Here is a 20,468-nt window from a genome sequence, read left to right as displayed (position 1 = left end):
CTTCTGCTTTCTGGATCCCTTGAACCATCAGTGTAAATGTTTATTTCATCTCTTCTAAAGATGTCTGTCTACATGTGATGCAAGATCTCCTACTTCACCTTTCTGCAGTAATACTTTAATTGACAGCATCGAGGAACAACAGTATCACAATACAAGGACAGGGCTGTCCATATACTTTTGTCCATTCACTTAAACAACAGATGATCTATCAGTGGTACGTAAGTGTCTTTAGCGCCCCCTGCTGGAGCTTCAGAGAGGTCATCTTACAGTCCAGCTCATCCATGAAGCCCTCATCCACCGACTCTCTGTCCACCTCCTCCGCCTCCGCCTCCGTGGGCAGGAACACGTGGAGCTGAGCTCGAGTTGGAGCTGGAGCTGGAGCGGCAGCAGCAGCTGGAGCGAGGTGTTGACTGCAGCTCCGGAGATACGGCTTCCCAATGACTGACAGAGGCTCCCTCTGAGGCGAGGAGTTGTGCATCCCTAAAGGTCGGAGGTTGTCTGCATTCGGGGTCGGGTTGTAGGAATGACGTCTGGCTGGTCTGGACCTGGGCTGGATGGCCTGGGAGAAGTGGAAATACACGGGCCTGCTGCAGCCTGGGCCCCTCTGCCTGTCCTGCAGGTTCTGGCTGCTGCCGGACGGGAGCCAGGTCCTGCAGGGGAGCAGGGCGGGCGACTTGGAAGGAGGAGGAGGAGGAGGTGGGGGTCGCCTTTGTAAAACACTGGGACGACGGACGTTGGAGAATCCCTCAAACTGGACGTTCTCGTTCAGGTTGAGAAGGGAAGGTTCACTGAGGCTGTGGAGAAAAAGGGTTGATGAAAGTCGAGTCTAGAGGATCCATCATCTAAAGGACATGAATCTCTCAACTTGTTAAATATATATAAATATATTTGACGAACAGGGAAAGGTCAGATGTATCATCACTTAAAAAACGTTTCATATTATAAGTCCTTGTATCGACAGCAGTGAAATAATGGTTATGCTGCTGAACTGACATGTTACCACACATTTGATTGGTCCTCTCCCCTGTAGCACCTGAAACCTCCAGAGGAAATTTAGCTCCAGCATCTCTACAGCCGGTACAAGTTCATCTTCGGGTCAGTGGGTTTCTGCAGTGGAGAAGAACTGAGGGAATCCGACACCCAGTATTTGTCGAGGGGCGTAATTTAAACCACAAAATAATGTCAACACGCTGGAAGCATCAGAGAAGTTCTATAGATTCTGTTCATGTCTGTAAAAGAGAAAAAATCTAATGGCTCCTCTTTAATTTGATGGTTATTCAAAACCTAATCTGCTTGGTTGAGTGGAGGCCATCAAATACTTGTGTGTGTGTGTGGGTCTGTGTGTGTGTGGGGGGGGCGTGTTCTTCACTCAGGTTTCTCCCTCCTCTGAGTGAATTCAGCCTCCGGTGCTGCATCAGCGACGGATCAGTTCCACACCTGAGATTTATGACACACTGGTCCACTCAGCACGGGGTGGGGGGGGCAGAAGTGGCCTTCATTATGTGATCAAAGTAACACAGTGGACAGGAAACAATTACAGTGTAATTCCAGTCAAGCGTTCAACCTGCACTTTGACAGGAACTTTTGCTGAAATGAAAGCAGAGACGGGGACGGCGGAGATGACAGACGGCTGATTAATCACATTTAGAGGTGACACCGCTGCATGATGGGAACAGAAGGCCACCGGGACACGATGGCATCCAATATATCAACGGACTAAGTTTTTAACTGTCTGAATTTGCCAGTTTCCATCTTGTTAACGCACATTGGAAATGAAAATAATATAAAACTGGACTGTTGTGTTTTTAAGTCTGGTACCAAGCTAATTTTAAAAACTTCCGATTTGGCTTAATTCAAATTAAGATACTTTATAATATTGATTATATTAAAGGATCCTCAAGACCGTTAAGGCTGTTAACTGTCATCAAATAAAGAAAAACTGACAAAATCCATCTGAATAAAGCTCTTCAAAATGTTATGTGATGTTAATGCTTTTTGAAACATTGTGTTATACATAGAAGAACAAATTAGACTAAAGGACTAATATGACAATTTAAATAATCAAGTCACGTCGCCTCTGGTGTCAAAGCAGAGTTAACTGGAAGTTTTCAAAAAGAGAGATCAAACACAATAGATCCGGTTTGTGTCTCTTTTGAACTCATTATATCAGATTCACAAAAATGAGCCTCTGATTTTCCTGAAAATAAAGAAGTAGTTGTTTTGCTGATTTTTCTAGATTCTTTAAAGTTTGAAAAGATCTGGAATGGAAGAAAAAAATCGTCCCTCTTATCTGCAAAACATTAGTTTCTCAAGTTGTGACTAATTTAAAATGTTTGTGTTATGCGATTTATTTTCTTTTTTTTTAAAGCCTACAACAAAACATATCTAGTTTTCTTATATCGTGATCTGCCCTTTGTTCAGAAAAACTTACATATATTTTATATATTGAATCACCCAGGTCGATGGAAGGGTCTTTGAGGATTCTGGGAAATATTTGAATACCTGCTGTGAGTGAGTCAACGGAGAAAGGAACCAAATCCTAATTGGTGACTCACCTGCATGTCACAGCAACATTCAGGCAAATAAAACTCACCTGGTTTATGGTTTTATGTATCAGAACAGAAACTGCCTGCGAACCACACAGATGGATGTTCACCTGAGGTGTGGCTGAGTCGTACCTGAGTCGAGCCATGCTGCTCCTCCCGCGAGACCCTCGGCCCGCAGCCACCAGCGAGGGCAGCCTCAGGGGGGCTTTGCTGCCCGTGTTCCCTGCCCCCTCCCTGGGTGGAGGCTGCAGGGAGCTGGTGAGCAGGTGGGTCTGGACCAGGACCCTGCTCTCCTGCATGGCCTTCTGGGGTCGGGGTCCAGCAGGGCCACTCATGGATGATGTGAGTCAGAGTCACACCTGGGGAAGAACTCACCTGAGCAGTGCTCTGATGGATGAACTGGGTTTGTCCCCCACAGCATGAAACCTGGTTATCTGAGTTGTTATCTAGTGTTTCTCCTGAGCCGGACTCTCCTGCATAAGACCTGGATCTGTCAGCTGCCTCTCTGCAGGGGGCGAATGAAGAGGGACTGTTCTGCTCCACCTGTTGGCAGCGGACACCATTAATCATGCATGTCCATGAATGATGCATGTCTGCTGGTGGTGGTCAGGTGGACACCAACTACAGTACCTCCTGTCCACCTCCCCCTCTTCCCCAGGTCTTTTTCAGGCAGTGAGCATAAGGAGTTCATAACATTTTCATATTGACCAAATAAACCGGTATCTGCATTTGTTGTTCATCCAGTTTCCTGCTCCGTCATCTCTCTGTGTATTTGGCCTGTTCCCAGAGTCCCTGTGTTGTTGTGCCAGGTCTCACACCTGACCCACAGTCAGCCCGAGCCTTCAGGCTTCTCTCCGGATCGTCTTGCCACCGATGGGTTGGACGTCCTCCAGGGTTGACAGCCAAACCCTCAGGACACAAGTGTGTGAGGCAGCAGAGGAAACACTGCAGCAGCACCAGTGACTGTAACTGGACTCAGTGCGCAGGCAGTGAGGCGAGTCTGAGGCAGACTGGCTGGGGGGAAGGGGGGGGGGGATGGTTCCATTCACCAACTGGTCAGAGACAAGCCTCTAATGTTTGGTAATTAACTGGTTCTCTAGTTCTCAGCTTTTCATTCTTCAACCGGCTGCTCTTTTAATTTGAGTAAATGCCGTTACAATCAAATACACTGTAAATTTTTACCACTCTTTATAAAGTAATTTAAATAACCGTTTCAATTATAAATACATGCACAGGTGATATTGGTCACTTAAGAAAAGACAAACAAGTATATATATTTTTAATATTCATTTATTAAAACTTGAAATCAGGAGTAAACCCCGCCCCTTCCTCTGGTCAGCAGGTCAACCCGCTGTTGGACACTTCCTGGTTCTGCTTCTCCATCTGCAGCCCTGCAACACACAAAGAGAAGGTTCAATCAACTGAAATCTCATTTCTGTGGTTCAGTCCTCCAGTGATTTCGTACATGAGACCTTCACCATCAGGGGAACGACTGGATGCTACGAGATTCTGGATTTCTTCAGAGTAAAAAGAGAAACTCACACCGAGGTCGTCCCGAGGTCGCCTCAGTCCTGACGCCGAGTCTTCTGCAGCTCTGTTTGTATTAATCAGACATCGTCTTCACTTTACCTACAAACACCAACACAAATGAAGTTATTGATTTGTTACAACTGAAGATCACCGAGCCAAAATGACCTCTGCTGAACTGCAAACCTAACCCTAGGCCCATTTGTGTACTAACATGTGTCCAGCTCACCGTGGTTAGTCAACGTGGATCATCAGCCTCCGTCAGCTGGTCCAGGATCCTGTGGCGACAAACAGACAGTGAGAGACTGACAGTGAACTCATTACTACCTCTTGTGTTTTGAAGTTGCCACCTTAAAAAAAAAAAAACAGTGTGAAGACCTGAGCATCTACGTGTTTGTGTGTGGAGTGTTTGCATGTGTTTGTACCACCGGAGATTTTAAAGAAAACCTAACGTATTTGTTGATAACATGTATGTGAATGTAATGTGGACATGCATTACATGTGAATAACAGATACAGGTGTTTGTGAGCGTGTAGAGATGTTTGAAAAGTTCAGATAGACAGTTATTAAAAAGGCATCTCAGCACACTTCGTTTGTTCTGAAAGTGCAGAGGTGACAAAACTAATTGCGGGCGACAACTTGCAAATCTGTTGCAGACCTGTGAGTTCTGTTACCGAGCCGTGAGAAGCTGGACTTCCAACTGACACATCAGGAGTGTTACCGCGAATCCCCAAACAGCTGGGAGCTGCACATTGACACACGGGAGAAACCATCTACAGAAGGTGGTCGTTTTCAGTGCAGATTTCTGGGCGGTGCACTTTTAGACGAGGCCGTGAAGAGGCCTAAAGGGACATTCTGGCATCACACTCTGAGGCGGGACGTGGACAAGATTTTGGAATGATCAGGGTTTGAAATAGAAAATGGATCACAGTGCAGACAGAAGCATCGACAGCCTCCAGGGCTGGATTCACATCACAGTGAAGTTTCCTCTTGAAAAAAGCTCATCCGAGCTCGTGAGAGAAAACAGCACAAGAGTTCTTCGCAGCTACAATACAACTCCTACGTAGAAGCAACAAAGGGAAATGGCCACAGTCAGGTACTGTACCTTTTCAACATGGCGGGCTGGTCACTGGCATGACAGGGTGTTCAGGTGAAACAGAGAGTGACAATATGAGTAAGACTGTACTGAGAGGAAAGAAGAGCAACAGAGTCTGGTGCTACTGCACATTTTAAATTGAAAGATAATAAAATAGTTTCCTGGTTTTCACAACACTGATCAGCAGGATCAGAAAAGATCAGAAACTTTAGGAAGTAACTGCTGTGTTGGGTCGGTAATACACAAGATTTTAGAACGATTCCCATAAATACTTTGATGTAAACTGAAAGTATGAAGTCAAGGGTTCCACTTGAGCCCCTTTTTACATTTTGGCAATTCAGCATGATATGCTGTATTAACTTTTAGTATTTCCTGCCTAATATACAAAGTTGAATAGACACACAACCGTCACTGGTTTACTTTGACAGAGAAAATCTAAAGACGTGAGGATTCTAACAAACATAAATGAGACAGGACATTGAAGTGAGGCACCGAATCTAAATCTATGTGCATCTCATATGAGTGTGTTCAGATGTGACTGAGCTATGACACCATGAAGGAGTGTGTTGAACTGCAGTGACATCAAAGCATCATTGACTAATAAATGAAAAACACTGGAACAAGCTGCAGTAAGAAACCTTCACCTCTGAGTCGGGTGTTTTCCCTGTTTTAAAAAGGCGGTTTACTGATAAGCATTGAGAGGCAGTAGAGTTCAGAGTCACTGCAATTCAAATGGGACTGTTTAACAATCTGGTAGCTAACCCCAAGTTAGCAAATTACAAAACAGTTACTATAATTCTTTACGTACAAATTTATTTTCCATGTAATGGAAACTATTTGGAAAAAATGTATAATTCCATTCCATCCCATTTCTTGTTTATATTCCTCAGAGAATCACCTAGGGTTGGAGTTGTGTTTCCAAAGTAGTGTACCAAGTGAAGAAGAAAACTAGATTAAAGATCTGGAAGCAAAGAAGCTTCAGGTTAGAGAGTAAATCCCAAGTTTACAATCTATTATTCAACAGACGGATGTTGAGTGAAAAGTACGAAATGTGAAGAAGAATTCAGAATATTTCCCTCCTTCATCGACAGATAAAACTCACAAGTCGATTGTTGTGTCATGATCAAAGTTCAACAAACTGCATCGAGTACGATATCAAATGATATGTGACAGGAAAGTTTCTGTGACCCCCCCCCCCCCCCCCCCAAGAGTACCTCAATGTGTGAAAAGTTTCACTGTCCAACTGCTGAGAACCCGTCACACTACCACAAAAATAGATCTAATTTTACAGGACACACAAACAAAGTCAGGGGTTGTGATGACAGGGGCTGTTCCTGATATAAATACTGTGTCGACAAGTGAAAGATAATACATGTTTTATATTTGTAATGACAAATAATACTTAAGTGATTCACCCTGGGGGGGAAATTAAGGATTTGGGCAAATGTGTTGTTTCTTAGGGGGTAATCAGCTGGGCAATGTAGATACTGAAGAATCTAACCAGAAAATACATTTGTGTGTAGTGTCTTGTCTCATGTGGCAAAAGGTAAAGGAGGTTCGGTCAAAAGACAGAAACAGCACTAGAGCTTTGAGAGAATTACAGATGGACACAGGGTTCGACTCGAGACATTTTCCAGTGACTTTTCACTGCTGATCACGATTCACGCCCCAAAAATATAAACAGGATATATTTTTTTCTTGAGAGACACACAAATTTTGCACAACGACTCGTTTCCAGTTGCAGCGCTGTATTCCACAAATCTGCATTTTTTTTTTTTTTTTAAATGTTGAACCAGTGACCCAGCCGTCCAGTCAGTTGTTTTCACACATACATAGAGAAGTTCAAGTACTACAACCACACACACACTGCACAGGCTATAATGCTTCGCCACACCCACACACAAAAAAGTTGAGAAACCGAGATCTGCACTGTGAACCCATTGTTTGTAAGTGTGATGCCAGAAGCCCTGTGAGCGTCACTGAGAGCAGCGACACAGGAAAGAAGAGTTAAGTTATGGGAGAGCTTATGCATCTTGTATTATAAACATGGATTGGACACTTACCTTACTCGTTCAGCGGATCTGTGTAATCATACCTCAGGCTGCAGTGCAAACAAGTCCAGGCTTTACTGTCCACTGACTTCTGCAGAACTACTCATCGTCATTGTAACCCAACTGCAGAGAAGAGCCTCTACTGTGGACTGGGGCAGCCTGTCTCTGACAAGCTGGCTGACAGCAGCTAGCACACCTCACATGTACCCAAAGACGTGACACACAAACACACAACACACCCTCGCACACACACAAGACATAAGCACACAACACACGCACCATCCTCTCTTCAACCGTAAGGTGCGCGAGGCCTCCTACATCAGGTAGATTGGTGAGTAAGGTGGTTGGTCAGGTGAGCAAATGTAGATTTTACCTACAGGTTTAATGTCAGGAATGTTTCACAAAAGAGAATGAATATGAAAAAGTGTGGGTGATAAATGACATGAAGCCTTTCAACCAATCTAAGGATGTCCGTGTCAAAGCTTTGGCTTTAATTTCTACTTCTAAGATAAAAGGAAAATGCATTGGCAAGTAGAGATCCTCATGTCAGACTTCTGTAGGAAAGTTACTGACTAGTCTGTCACATGCGCTTGGTGTTGCCTTAAAATAAATCTTAACAAAGTTCTGAAGAACTTTCTTAAGTAATTCTAAAGTAAAATTCTTAAGAATGTCTTTGACCGAAGCCAAAATGTGAACAGGTATTGGAAACAGGAGACAACCCAGTTCCACACATCAGTCATATAGTCACTGTGCTTGATGCTGCTTTTAAATAAATCTTGAATAAGAACTTGTCTTTAAAAGGAGGAGTAAGTGATTCTTTAACATCTGCTGATAATTGAACCTAACCGCAAAACAAATAACACCCCCCCCCCCCAACGTCATGGACATGCAACAACACTATGGAGAAAGTCAGGGCGCCTAATGTCCCGTCCTCCTGGCTGAAAAACTCTCGGTTGTTATAAAGAAAAAACAAGGAGACAGCAGGTATCAGGGACCCCGGTTGCTGATTGGCTAGAATAACAATAAGTCGTTTAAAATCTCCAGTCTCGAGGCTGCGTATCAAAGTGGGATTTCCTGGTAAAAAGTGAGGAAAAATGAAGATTCTGACAAAATGAACCAATTAGAATCACTTACTCCCCCTCTACAGACATCAAATCAAAGGTTATTGTGATTAATTCAATAACCAAGTGCGTTCAATCCTCAACACATCATTGTGTAAAATGCTAAATGCTGCTTGATGCCACCTTTTAAATCTCCAAGAGCGAGCTTCTCATTGAAAGGTTCAAAGCTTCGGTTCCTCCGGCTCCTTTCAGAGATGGAATATCAATCACAACCAGCTTCTTGGTTTAATGAGTATAACTTCATTCAGACATGGGATGACTTTTATACTAATGTTCCTCACAGCTTCAGGTTGACAGTTATAAAAAGAGCCTCAGTTTGTGCCTAATAATTGGCATAGAATACACGAGACTGAGGTAGAGGAGGTTTCCAGTACAGTTCAATCTGCCCTGTTCTCTCATCGTCAGGGCGAAGAGAGAGCAGCTCTGTCTTGTTGGCAGTGGAACATATTTCAGCCACTGTTTCTGAGTTATGTCTGAGTTCAAGTTACAGTTTTTTCGATCATCACTTCTTACAATGTCGTGACTTGTCGGCACAACGCGTTTCCGTCAATGTGACCGTGAACCAGTGTTGTTATTCAGAATGGGACTGAAGTTGATTTGGCATCAGCCTAATGGAGAGTGGTCTACGTCTTAAAGATTATTTTACCCCAACAATACAAAAACTAAATGTAGGATCCATGTTCTGAACTTCAGTTCAACCTTTACTGTTACTGCGAAAAAAAGATCAATTCTTCCAACTTTCCTAGCTTCAGTCCAACCTAGTGAGCCACCATCTATCAATCAATAATTATGATTTGTTTCTAACAACATTGGCTATTTGCTCCTAGTTCTTCATTAATAATCTCGCTCTGACCGGAGCGACGTCCAGCTAAATCTGCCATTACCACTGACTCTGAAATTCGTGGTTTGGAAAGTTCCATCTCAAAGTCCAACACCTTTAAAGATGATCAAACCTGTTAGAGAAAAACAAATGGTACACAACACCAACAGACATACATAACAATACAAGTGTTCAAATTTACATTTCAGTCCAATTGATCCACCTGTGTTTTTCTACTTCTGTTCTATAGGATGTTCACCGACTGTGGGAAGAAGGAAAACTCAGAACTGTTCTTAACACTTTTTAAACTTCGAATTAACCAAATACATTACTTCTTAATAAATACTATTAAGAGCTTAGCCTGCACCGAATTAGACAAGTAAAATAACATCTGTAATCATTTATTTTGTAATCATTATTTTTAAGTCAGTTATCAATTTCTTTTTGAATATTATTTTGAAAGTTTTGATTATTACTTAACTCTTGCTTTAATTTTTCCTTTCTCCTGTGATTAAAATAAATATTGATGTGGATATATTAATTACTAGTCCACATCTAAGTACTGTGCATTATAATCTGCCAATTAACAGTTTCTGAAAGAACTAAATCTCATGACAGGTTAAAAATCTACTGGTCCATCGGGACATTTTGAGAAAATACTTTATTTCCTGAAATGAAAATCAATTTGTACTTTACCAAGAAAAAAAACTACTAAAATGAATGAGGTGTCAAACTAAATGTACTTATTAATTTAGTTATTTCTATTACATTACTTAATACAAAATTGGAGATAAATTAACTATCCGTTTTACTAGAAGCTGTCATCAAGTCTAGAGGAACTTTCGTAGCAAATACAGGCCAAGGTAAAAAAAAATAAGAAATCGACCGTTAAGGTGAAGATCTGAAAAATAAACACAGTGACACTAACACTACTTCACATACACAGCCGAGGTGCTGAAGGAAATGTAAAACCTGAAACTGCTGAGAATTTGGTTATTTCCATAAATGTAGTTTGCAGTCAATAAAAATGGGTATCACTTGATCCACATCACTTGATGAAAAAAAGAAAGAAGTTAAGAGCAAAATATGATTAAGTAAACTGGCTCAAAAATCGGAAGTAATGTCTTAGTATTTGGGAATCATGTGGTACAAAAATCCATTTTGTTGTAATTGCTGTAGCTCTTTATTCCAATTAATGAATCGCTAAAAAAAAAAAAGTCAGGTAACACAGTAATGTTACCTGACTTGTAACTCACCGGCACAAGAGTGAAAATATGAGGGAGATCTGATTTGGGGGCTGGAGGCCTACTGGCTTCTAGTTTGCTGATTTACATTATACAAAATGTACATTTTATAAATCTGCTCTCATATAGAGCTATAACACCTACAAAAAGTACAACACCTACAGAAAGTATTGCAGTTTTTAGAGATTAAGTCTACATACGACCCAAATAGCTGTTGTCTGCAATAAAATATTGCAAGCTGCCTCTAGAGGCTTTTTCTGGCTCAGAGCTCGATGATAATTGGCTTCCTTGCTCCAAATCATTAGTGCATTGTTATCTTTACAATCTGATGCACAGTGCCAGCTGAATGTCACAGCCTCAAATTCCTCCACAGTCCACAATTTTTAAAGCTGGGCAAACCTGTTAAAGAAAAAATGGACATAACACAAACACACGCAACATTTCAGGTGCACACTCCACAGTTTACCAAATTCATCCAAGTGTCGTCCTCCGCTTTACCTCCGTTACAATGTGTTCTGCAGGTTGTCAGATGAAACACAAAGACGCCATTGGAAGACTTTACAACCCAGTGGAAAAATTAAAAAAAAAAAAAAAAAAAGTCTTTAGCTATTTGACGTTCCCCCATAAGATGCAATGAGGTCTTCCTGACAAGGTCCACAGGTTGTCAGATTCTGAGAACAGTGAAACAGTCTGATGATCAATGTTTTCAGGCAGGGTCCCGGTTCCTCAAGCTCTGATAGTAATAATCATTAGCAATGCAGTATAGAGAATATTCAGCTGAAGCCTATAGTTGTTGAATCTAATTAACTTGCACACTGCTGTCCGTCCAGCTGGGGTCACAATGTAAGGACTGTACAAGTGACGACAAAGCTAAGATGATGAGCCACTAATCGTAAAAATAAAGATGTAACCAAGGTTAAAGGTTTTTAGCACCGACATTAACTGGAGCCAGATGCTGACATGAACTGGTTTGAACACAAGTAACACAACCTTCCTCAAAAATGGTTACATTCTGTAGACAATGGTTGAATCAGCTTTTTCTGTCAGCATGTTTTAAATAAAATTAAACCAAGTTATTCTTATCAATAAAAAAGGTAAATGGAATTGACTTGGGCTTTAAAAGTTTACAATTTCTCATTTGACTTATTATGAAAAATGCTTTCTAAGGTAAATCATTGAATGGAGGCCGAGCTCCAACTTGATGCCATATGATGTCAACCTACAGGTGCCGACATTATTACACAGGAAGGGACCAGAATGGTCATGATTGGTCCAACATCAAGTCAAAAGAAGGACTGGAGAAAAACAACAACTTTATAATTACCATTCAAGGATAAAAAAAAATTCCTTTCTGGCCATTTGGATGGTTAATGCAAACAAACAACGACAAATGTATTACATGATTTGTGTAAAAGCTCACTAGAGAGTTTCTTTTTTATGTTGTCATGATGTGTGTCCTGATGTTAAAGGGGATTCAATTGGAAATGTAAAACATTAACAGTGTCAGTAACAAAGTGAAAAAGGTTCAGCAATGACAGGCTGTAAATTCCAGTAGGAGCCAAATTGCTTGCTCATGAGTACAGGATTTAGACTCTGGTTGTTTTGTCTTCTTTAAACAAAATGTAGACTTTGTCAGCTTGTTCAGTTCATATAATTATGGACTTGCGTTCAGCACAAGTGCCTTTAAAACTGGAGCTAAAATATTTTCTACATTACCACTTTCTTTCAAGTTAGATTTTTCTTCAAGACAGAAAGGTAATACATTTACATTTGAGCTTCTTTTGGTTCTTCTAATTCTTCAAAATCTGACCATTACAGCTCCTGCACTTCATGTTAAGTCAGGTACTGTGGCTATGGTATGGCTATTGGATTCGGAGATGACCTTTTACCAGATCCTGCAGTAAAGATGCTCCTCTGAGTCAATTAAGTGAAAATGACCTTGTTTACATTCAGGATTGTAAAGAATAATCTACCTTTAAATCAATTGTTTCCAACAACGATCATACAGCTGTTAATAGATGGTATGACCACCATTTACTTAACCAATTTCCATTACACTATCAGCAGCTGCAAACTGCACAGCAGCTGATTAACACTTATATCAAAGTAGAAAAGTTATTTTAAATGGTTCTTTATGTCCAATAAAGTGTGATTAACAGAAATAAATACAAACTGCATCACAAACGGCCCAATTAAAGCAACTTTTAGACTTAAGATATCACCTTTATTAAAATGAGTTTGATGGATCAGTCACTTGGAATGAGGAGAATGTTTCCTCTTCATTCCCAATCTTCACCATGAACGTCTGTTCTTGCTCTTCTAAACTTTGGTGAGTGGATACGATTGGGCGATGACTGTGGGAAGTGCGAAGCTTCAATCATCGGAATCAGGTCCAGCAAGCTCAAGCGTAATGCTGAACTGTTGATCAATTAACACTAAGAAGAGTTTGGTGCATTTGTTACAGCTTCAGCTCTTCTGGTTCAGGAAGTCGGGATCACAGGTAATGTCCATCGTTCAGTTGGGTTTCAGTTCAGAGAGGGACAACGCAGTCAGAGCTCTGCTGAGCACTTGGTGTTTTCACTACTTAAAAACAACTTAATTGCTCAGACACTGGGCACAACCCTCACTCCATAGGGCGCTCTGGCTCTAGTTCAGCTCCAACGAGGGCAGCAACACTAACTGTAAGTGAAGTTTGTTGATTGTAAATTGCTGTGACCCTTCAATATAAGGGACTGCATGTTCCATGCAGTCAATAACCCTTGCTCAGAACACGCACAAGAGACACGCTATTGTGGACTATGAATGTGATATGAGCAGAGTGTGTTCATAAGGATACTCATGTCTTTCCACTATGCTTACTTGCATTCTTAAAGGCTCTATGTGTAGTATTTCTGCTTACCCGAAACGTTTTGACCAAATTAGTGCACCCAACTAAACATGAACAGCTTAATGCTTTAATGTCTCGGTTTACACCAGAGTGCAGTGTTCATGAAATGGAATTAAACAGCTGTGGATTAAAAATGCACAATAAATTGCGCCTGGGTGCTGCCTGGTCGACAACATCTGATCAGATGCTGAAAGTTTTACAAATCCGCGGAAGAGAGAGGAAAGGGGCTTAACGTTTTTGTTTTTTTCGCTATACTGAATTACAGGTCAGGATTGTGGCAGAGATAACACATAGACCCTTTAAGACCTAATGTGGCCGATTTATCCACGTTATTTTTCTTTGTTTAAACAAAGATTTGGATTGTTTTTGAACATTTCATCGTTTAGGAATAAACGCTAAAGGTTTGTTGTCCTCATAGAACCAATTTGTCTTTATTATAATAATACATGCTTTGATTCCAAATTAATGGCACAAAACACAGCCATAGAAAGTTGAGAAAAATGTTACAAGTATCACTTCACGGCGATTCACAGAGGAAAGTACATCTAGAAAAGAAAAATGTACATGGGTGAGGAAGAACTAAAGGATCACATGAGGGCGAGCTATCTTTCCAAACTACTGACAACACAAATTAAAAAAAAAATGAAAATATTGACTCGGTCATAAAAGGAGCAAATTGTCAAGCTCAAATGTAGTAACAATCTTAAACTTAAATACAAGAAATGCGACTCAACATATTTGTTTTGAAGTATCTGTACAAATTGCTGTAGGGTGCATCAAAGAGCAGCGTTTAAAAACGGGGTTTCTTAGCAGGACCATCAAACTCCTCCCGAACCCTGCCGTACCCAGGGTTGCCAGGACCCATTCCCCTAGGACCGCCTTGGGCGAAGCGCTCATTGCGCTGCAGGGTTCAATGTGCCAGGGAGGCAGAAAGGAAGGCGGAGGAATACGGTTTTGGGATAAGGCCACAGCGCAAGAGCAAAGTTCATGTCCATATGGAGGTGCACAAAGAGGTATGGTAATAGGGGTGGTTTGTTTTATATTGTGAGCAGATTAACAACACAACCAGCAGGAGAACATCCGAAGAAACGGTTCGTTCCAATATGAAGGTCCACAGGTGCCACAGGTAACATACGGAAAAGGAAGAGAGGGTGATGCTTTCGTTAGTCAGTGCCTACCTCGCATGGTCTGTCCAGTGCATGCCAAGACTAGACTATAGTCCTCACTGGCTATCAGGTGAAGCACTCTATAAATGCTGACCATATTTATCTATGTATGATCATCAAATGGGGCATGAGATGCATGCCCAAAACTCTTGAGGGGTATTTAGGATCAAATATAGTATGTTATGATTAGGACTCAATTACTAAAGGGATTTTGTATTCCTCTTTTGCAGATGGAATTTGTGTTTCCATTGAAATTTGGGAAAAGGCTTAAAAATTAGGTGCCATAGTGACTAAATCTGTTGTAAATGATATCAATACAAAAATTGTGGCTCAGAATCTTATCTGGCACCGCAATAATAATAGACAAATTGTCTTCCAGTGGTCTCAATGTGACCTGGATCTGAGGTACAGGGACTGTACGTACATGCACTTGGGCACAGTAAATAAACATTGCACAAGTTATTCAGCTCAGCCATCCCCCCCAACAAATAACACTCTGTTCATCAATATGCAAAACATGTGCCATCTCTGACATGAGTGAGAAAGACTGAAAAAGACCAAATGTCCGGCAGAGGAGGCCGGCTCAGATTCACAACATGAAGATACAGTGGATAAATTAAAGTTAGAACAGAAAATACTAATGTACTCAGAATGTAGACTGAGCGTTTTGAGTTGAATCTACTCAACATTCTTCTGCTCAGCAATTATTAGATGTTCTGACTTCTATGAAAATGGTTTATCAAAAACGACTGCGTCAGGACGCACAACTGATGCAGCCTGAATGTTTGTGAATTTATTGCATTGTAAGAATCTACACTGCTACAATAAATTGAATCTGAAAACTAAATTACTTTTTAAGTATTTTCTTAAATCCATTCAAATGCAAAGATTAAAAAAAGTCAAATTAATATATCCATAGGTGAACAAACCCTGGCGACAGAAGCTAGACGTGTAGCCCTTTACTTTTGAAATAAATTTAAAAAATACCTATAATAAGTTGCAACTTTTATACAAAAGAACAAAGCTTGTTAGAAAGCCAAGTATTCTCAGAATACTTTTCATTCACGGCAAACACTAAGCCGCTGTTACTGTCGACTGTAAGGGAGAAGCAGAGCTAACAGTGGTACTACAATCCTGCCAGAGGCACAGAGCCTGGTCCACTATTAACAACTTATAACACAAAGTCACAAGACGGTGCCTGCCCCCTTCAATTACTCCAGTTGTTGTGTTGCTTTTATAATTTTGTTCAAAAAATGTCTCATACCATCAACCTGCACTAAATCTTAATTGATGCTCATTTAAAAAAATAAATAAATCAAGAGATGATAGGAAGGTGGAAGTTTGCTGGTCCAGAGGATGAACTACAACCACACTGCAGGTGTCAAATTAAAGAGCGTCACACAGGGTAAACATTGCCACACAAAAATACCAGAACCTGTTGATATGCAGCATAATTTCTTCATCATGACAAATTAAACATGAAACTGGTAACCCAAAAAAGTGGTTTCGAACTGGAAAAACACCAGTAGATGCCATTCTGCTTCCGGTCAGAAAAAGTGCCTGTCCAGCTCAGATTGACAGGGCTTGCAATGTCAGTCCATAACACAGAGTGTTACATCATAGTGTGATAAGTGAGAGGAGCCGCGGGCGTCTGTCTACAGATATTAGAGAACACAGTGAAGAGCATCTTTCTTAGATTTAGTGCAGGATGATGGTTTCGCAACTGGAACACAGTAAGACTCAGGTGAGGGGGCTTGGCTTGCCATTGGATGAAACCTTATCAGACAGGCGACATATCCGTCACATTCACTATCCAGCAAGCCACTTGAGAGTGACTGACACAAGTGATTCGCATTTCCAGAACCTTCTCAACCAGCAGTTTTGTACATGTATAAAAACTCAACCGGGCGTCTTCATCAAAAAGGAGAGCCGATCACAGACTACATTAACTATGGATTCTCCCAAATATGGGATACGTTACCATTTCGTTGCCCATCAGGCCTCCTGCGGACGGTCCCATTCCCTGCTGTCCCTCAAAGCCCATTCCAAACTTCTGACCGGCTGCACCGAAGGGCATTTCTATCAGAGACAGAACAAGTTAGTAAAACATACTGCACCTGAAGCAAATTCCTTACGCGACCTGTTAATGGCAGAGCTTTTGTAATCTAGACTTGAGAAGTTAAAGGATAAGTTTATTAATAAAACTAAATCGCGTTAGTTTGTGCCATTATTTTGAATAATCAAGGAAAAAAGAGAAAAGTAGATAATTTACCTCCCATGCCCATAGCTCCACTGGGATTCATCCTCATATCCCTCTCCCTCTGTGATAAAAGCCAAAGACAAGGAAATACACATTAAACCTGGGAATACCTATGAGGTATCTCACTTCATTAAACATACATATTTTGTATACTACATATAAAATTAACTCACATCAATGAAGTTGCCCATCCTGTAGTTCTCCTCACGCTGACGGCGCATCTGTTCTTCCATCTCTCTCGTACGAATCATTTCCTCCTCCCTCCGACGGCGTTCTTCCTCTTGTCTGTTTAAAAACAAATGATTGAGGTTGAATAGCAGATCTGTTTAAATGAAGATGTCTGGATGACAAATTGTTGTCAATCAACAAGACTCAGAATTCTTATGAACAAATACCTGAGCTGCATCTCCTTCCTCTTTTGCATCTCCTTACTGTGTACCTCCTCCATGCGTCGAAGTTCCTCCTGTCGCCTCAGCAGATCTGAGAGGACATGAAACCAAAAGTTTTAATATTGTTCAAGAACACAGACAAGCAGGCAGCAGACAACATTACATCTACACTCACCCTGTCGGAGTAGACTGGCCTGGTGCTCATGGAAGGCATCCTCCATCTCGCTCTCGAGCTTTTCGCGGGCCTCGCGCATGTTCTTCTCCACCTGCTGCCTCTGCTGCTTCTCCATTTCGTCGAGGGACTTCCAGCGCTTGGAGTACTCAAACTCGAAAGTGCCTGGACGAGCGAAGCGAGGAGGCTCCTCACGCTCTCTGTTGACACAAGACCAAGATTCGTTGAATACAGTGTTTTTCCAAAATGAGCTTCAGAGGCAGTGAAGAATTTGTCTTAGTATTAGAGTTCTTCCCACCCATTGTAATCTCCTGAAACTGGTAGATTTAGTATTCTGTATTTCAGACTTCATTAACTTAGGTGACATGATCCCATTCCCATCCCCCACCCTTGATTCACCAACATCTGCCACCCAACACAGAATATTGATTTACAACTGCTGCAATCAGTGAATCTTCCCTCCCCCATCATACCATCTGCCGCTACCACAACAATGACTTGGAGAAGATAGGGTCACTCTAAATGTAAGGAAACACCATTCAATGGAAAGGTAACAGTTCCATTATGGTGACATGCTTACGCTTGATATCTGGGATTCTTCTGTGCCAGTTTTTCTGGGAGACCGTCTTCATCATCAAACTGCTCCAGAGGCTCGACAATAACAGGCCGAGGTGACCTGAAACAATCCAAACAGACAAATAAGCCCAGTTTCGAGCTTCATTCGTGGACTATATAAAAAAAAAGTGCTTTAAGGATCTAACATCACTTACGTTGTGAGAAGGAAGACGCCTTCATTGCACCTGTCCAGAGCCTTCCTGGCAGCAGGTTTGGAGGCAAACTCGACAATGCCCTTGCCCGAGGAGCGTCCACGGTCGTCTACAATGACAATGGCCCTCTCGACCATTCCAAACTGTGAGAACGCCTCTTCCAGGAGCTCGTTGGAGACGAACGATGACAGGTTCTTCACGGACAGGGCTGCCGAGTGTGTGGCGAACCGGACACGCAAGGGCCTGCCTCTCATTGGGATGTCATCTAACTCTGCCTTAGCGATCTCAGCCAGTGCACGAGACTCCTGTAAGAAAAAACACAGCTAGTTAGGGATACACTCGAAAAAACACAATGTGACAATCATGACTAAACAGAACAACTTCAATTAATTGCCACGCCTAAGACAGGGGGAGTCTTACCAGCCGGATGAAACCAAAGCCTTTGCCTTTGTTGATGAAGACCTCGCTGGGCTCTCCATATTTAGCGAACAGCTTCTTGAACTGCTCCTCTGTGATGTCGCTGGGCAGGTTACCGATGAACAGACGACAGCGCTGAGTGTATGTCTTCTCACCAGGTTTCAGCAGCATGGACAGTGTGGCCTTGAATCCCTCCTGGTGAACAAGAAAACATGGATCAGGTTTCAGTGCTGTTACACAAGAGACTCTCATGGAGATCAATAGGAATTGACTTATGACGAAAGTGTATTGTGTAAATTTGGGGCCGAACTAAAAATGCTAAAACTATTATTATCACAATAAAGAATAACCACAAGTGGTTATGGGTGTTTTTCTAGAAAGAAAAAAAAAAGAATTTGAAACCACAATTTTCACCGAGGAGCAAACATCAGGAAATTAAGTGAAATTGGTCGACGTCGAATGATATGAATACTTTATATTGATATATTTTGGCTCCATGGTCCAGTCCTTTATATTAACTTAGATATTTGCAGCTTATTCTTCGGTATTCTCATCTCGAGGCTCGGCCTCCCATCCCCCACTCACTGACGGCAACAACGAGCCCATCCTACATTTTGTAACCCTGACTTTCGGATGAATTTTATAAAAAGATAAATAATTAAGTGAAATCGAACCGCTGAGCTCGTGATACAGATAATAATCTAAACCAATCATTTATTTCAGGATGAGAAGACTGAAGATAAAACCACAGACGTGTTAGACAAGATGGCGGACTGGTAAAACGACTAAAACGAGCGATGCGCTCGATTTGCATCACGGCCAGTGCCGCCGTGCGTTGTAACAGGCGGGTATGCTTAACTTTCACACCACAGAGGGAAACACCGCCCGCTCGGCTGAGATAGCGTTTTAAATCGAACGCATCCACAGCCGTTAAAACTGAGCTAGCGTTGGCTAACAATGGCTAACGACGCCATTACTCGAAAAAAGGGGTTTTCAAGGTTTTTCACTGACCTGTGGTGCGCTGGCCTCCGCTGAATTCTTGTTTGAGGACCGTTTCTCCTGCTCCTCCCGCTCCCGCTCTCGCTCTTGCTTGAACTTGCTCGGCGGTGGTGCCCCCCTATGGCCCTGGTATGGGGTGTTCCTCTGGCCCTGGTGAGGCCCGGACCTCGGGCTCGGACGTGGTGTCTGCGGCGGCGGTTGATGCTGCTGCGGCGGCGGTTGATGCTGCTGCTGCGGCGGCTTCTGCTGCTGCTGCTGTTGTTGTTGTTGTTGTCCGTTAGTATTCCCTACCGGGGATTTCAGCTCCGGGGTCTGGTTCTGGTTCTTGTTGACCTGGATGGGGGGTGGAGGGGAGGACAGGATGGGTTTCTGCGGTGAGGTCTTGATGCTGACCTGAGGAACGGGGGTCGCCGGCTTCGGTGGCTGCACGGCCGCTGGCGGCTGCTGCTGCTGCTGCATGGGGCCTTTCATGGTGAGGGCCGGGCCGGGAGTCGGTGGAGGGATGATGGGCAGGTTCTTCTGGGGGGTTATCTGTGGCCCTTGGTTGTTCGGTTTGTTGAAGTTGTTGTTTTGTCCCCTTCGATTCTGGTTCTGGTTTTGGAATGGATGGTTCCTGAAGTTCGGGTTCCCCATCAGTCCGCCGCGCATCGGGCCCCCGGGCCCACCGCCTCTGCGGGCCTGGAAGTGATTCATCCCAAGTCCGCCGCGATTGTTGTGAAATCGAGACATTGGTTCGTAGATCGGCCTAAATATGATTAAAAACGCTACAGACCTGCTGCGTAACAGACGTTTGCAACTAGTCGGTGGCTCGACCGTCTTAAAATGGCGACTGACGGAGGAGCGGTTGGGTTTCTTTCTCCAGTTCAGTCGGACCCGCCCCTCTGCGTTTATTGGTCCGCTGCCCGGAAGAAGGAGGGCTTCATTATTTGTCTCCGATGTGTTGGAACCTTCAGTTTCTATTGATCATTGTTATATCATTGAAGATTATTTGGGCCTACCATTAAAG

At 42.5% G+C, this 20,468-nt stretch overlaps 1 protein-coding gene across 2 annotated transcripts; it reads right to left on the bottom strand.

Annotated features, from left to right (window-relative positions):
• Positions 1 to 3,820: 3,820 nt before the first annotated feature.
• sfpq (splicing factor proline/glutamine-rich) lies at positions 3,821 to 20,312 on the bottom strand. Of its 2 annotated transcripts, none has more exons than XM_053446249.1 (12): positions 19,475 to 20,312; positions 18,467 to 18,658; positions 18,050 to 18,351; positions 17,860 to 17,955; positions 17,283 to 17,479; positions 17,114 to 17,198; positions 16,892 to 17,003; positions 16,731 to 16,779; positions 16,440 to 16,537; positions 4,303 to 14,193; positions 4,089 to 4,175; positions 3,821 to 3,937 (listed from the first exon to the last, which is right to left on the bottom strand). In XM_053446249.1, exons 1-10 carry the CDS (start codon positions 20,189 to 20,191, stop codon positions 14,083 to 14,085), a joined length of 1,959 nt encoding a protein of 652 aa, XP_053302224.1. In that variant the 5' UTR covers positions 20,192 to 20,312; the 3' UTR covers positions 3,821 to 3,937; positions 4,089 to 4,175; positions 4,303 to 14,082. The 2 variants fall into 2 exon arrangements, with proteins under 2 accessions (XP_053302224.1, XP_053302225.1); XM_053446250.1 differs by having other exon boundaries at positions 4,303 to 4,351.
• Between the last annotated feature and the right edge of the window lie 156 nt (positions 20,313 to 20,468).

The sequence above is a fragment of the Pleuronectes platessa genome, chromosome 18 (assembly GCF_947347685.1).
Source record: "Pleuronectes platessa chromosome 18, fPlePla1.1, whole genome shotgun sequence".
NCBI lineage: Eukaryota > Metazoa > Chordata > Actinopteri > Pleuronectiformes > Pleuronectidae > Pleuronectes > Pleuronectes platessa.
The sequence above is the reverse complement of the archived record's forward strand: the minus strand, read 5'-3'. Positions and strand labels throughout refer to the sequence as shown.

What these genes read in the sequence shown, in the direction of transcription:
- sfpq (XM_053446249.1), bottom strand. Translation starts at nt 20,191, where the DNA reads ATGTCTCGATTTCACAACAATCGCGGCGGACTTGGGATGAATCACTTC. An exon ending in AGGAAGGAGATGCAGCTCAG is followed by an intron (nt 17,004 to 17,113) that starts GTATTTGTTCAT and finishes GTTTTTAAACAG; the next exon opens with ACAAGAGGAAGAACGCCGTC. An exon ending in GGATGGGCAACTTCATTGAT is followed by an intron (nt 16,780 to 16,891) that starts GTGAGTTAATTT and finishes CTTTTATCACAG; the next exon opens with AGGGAGAGGGATATGAGGAT.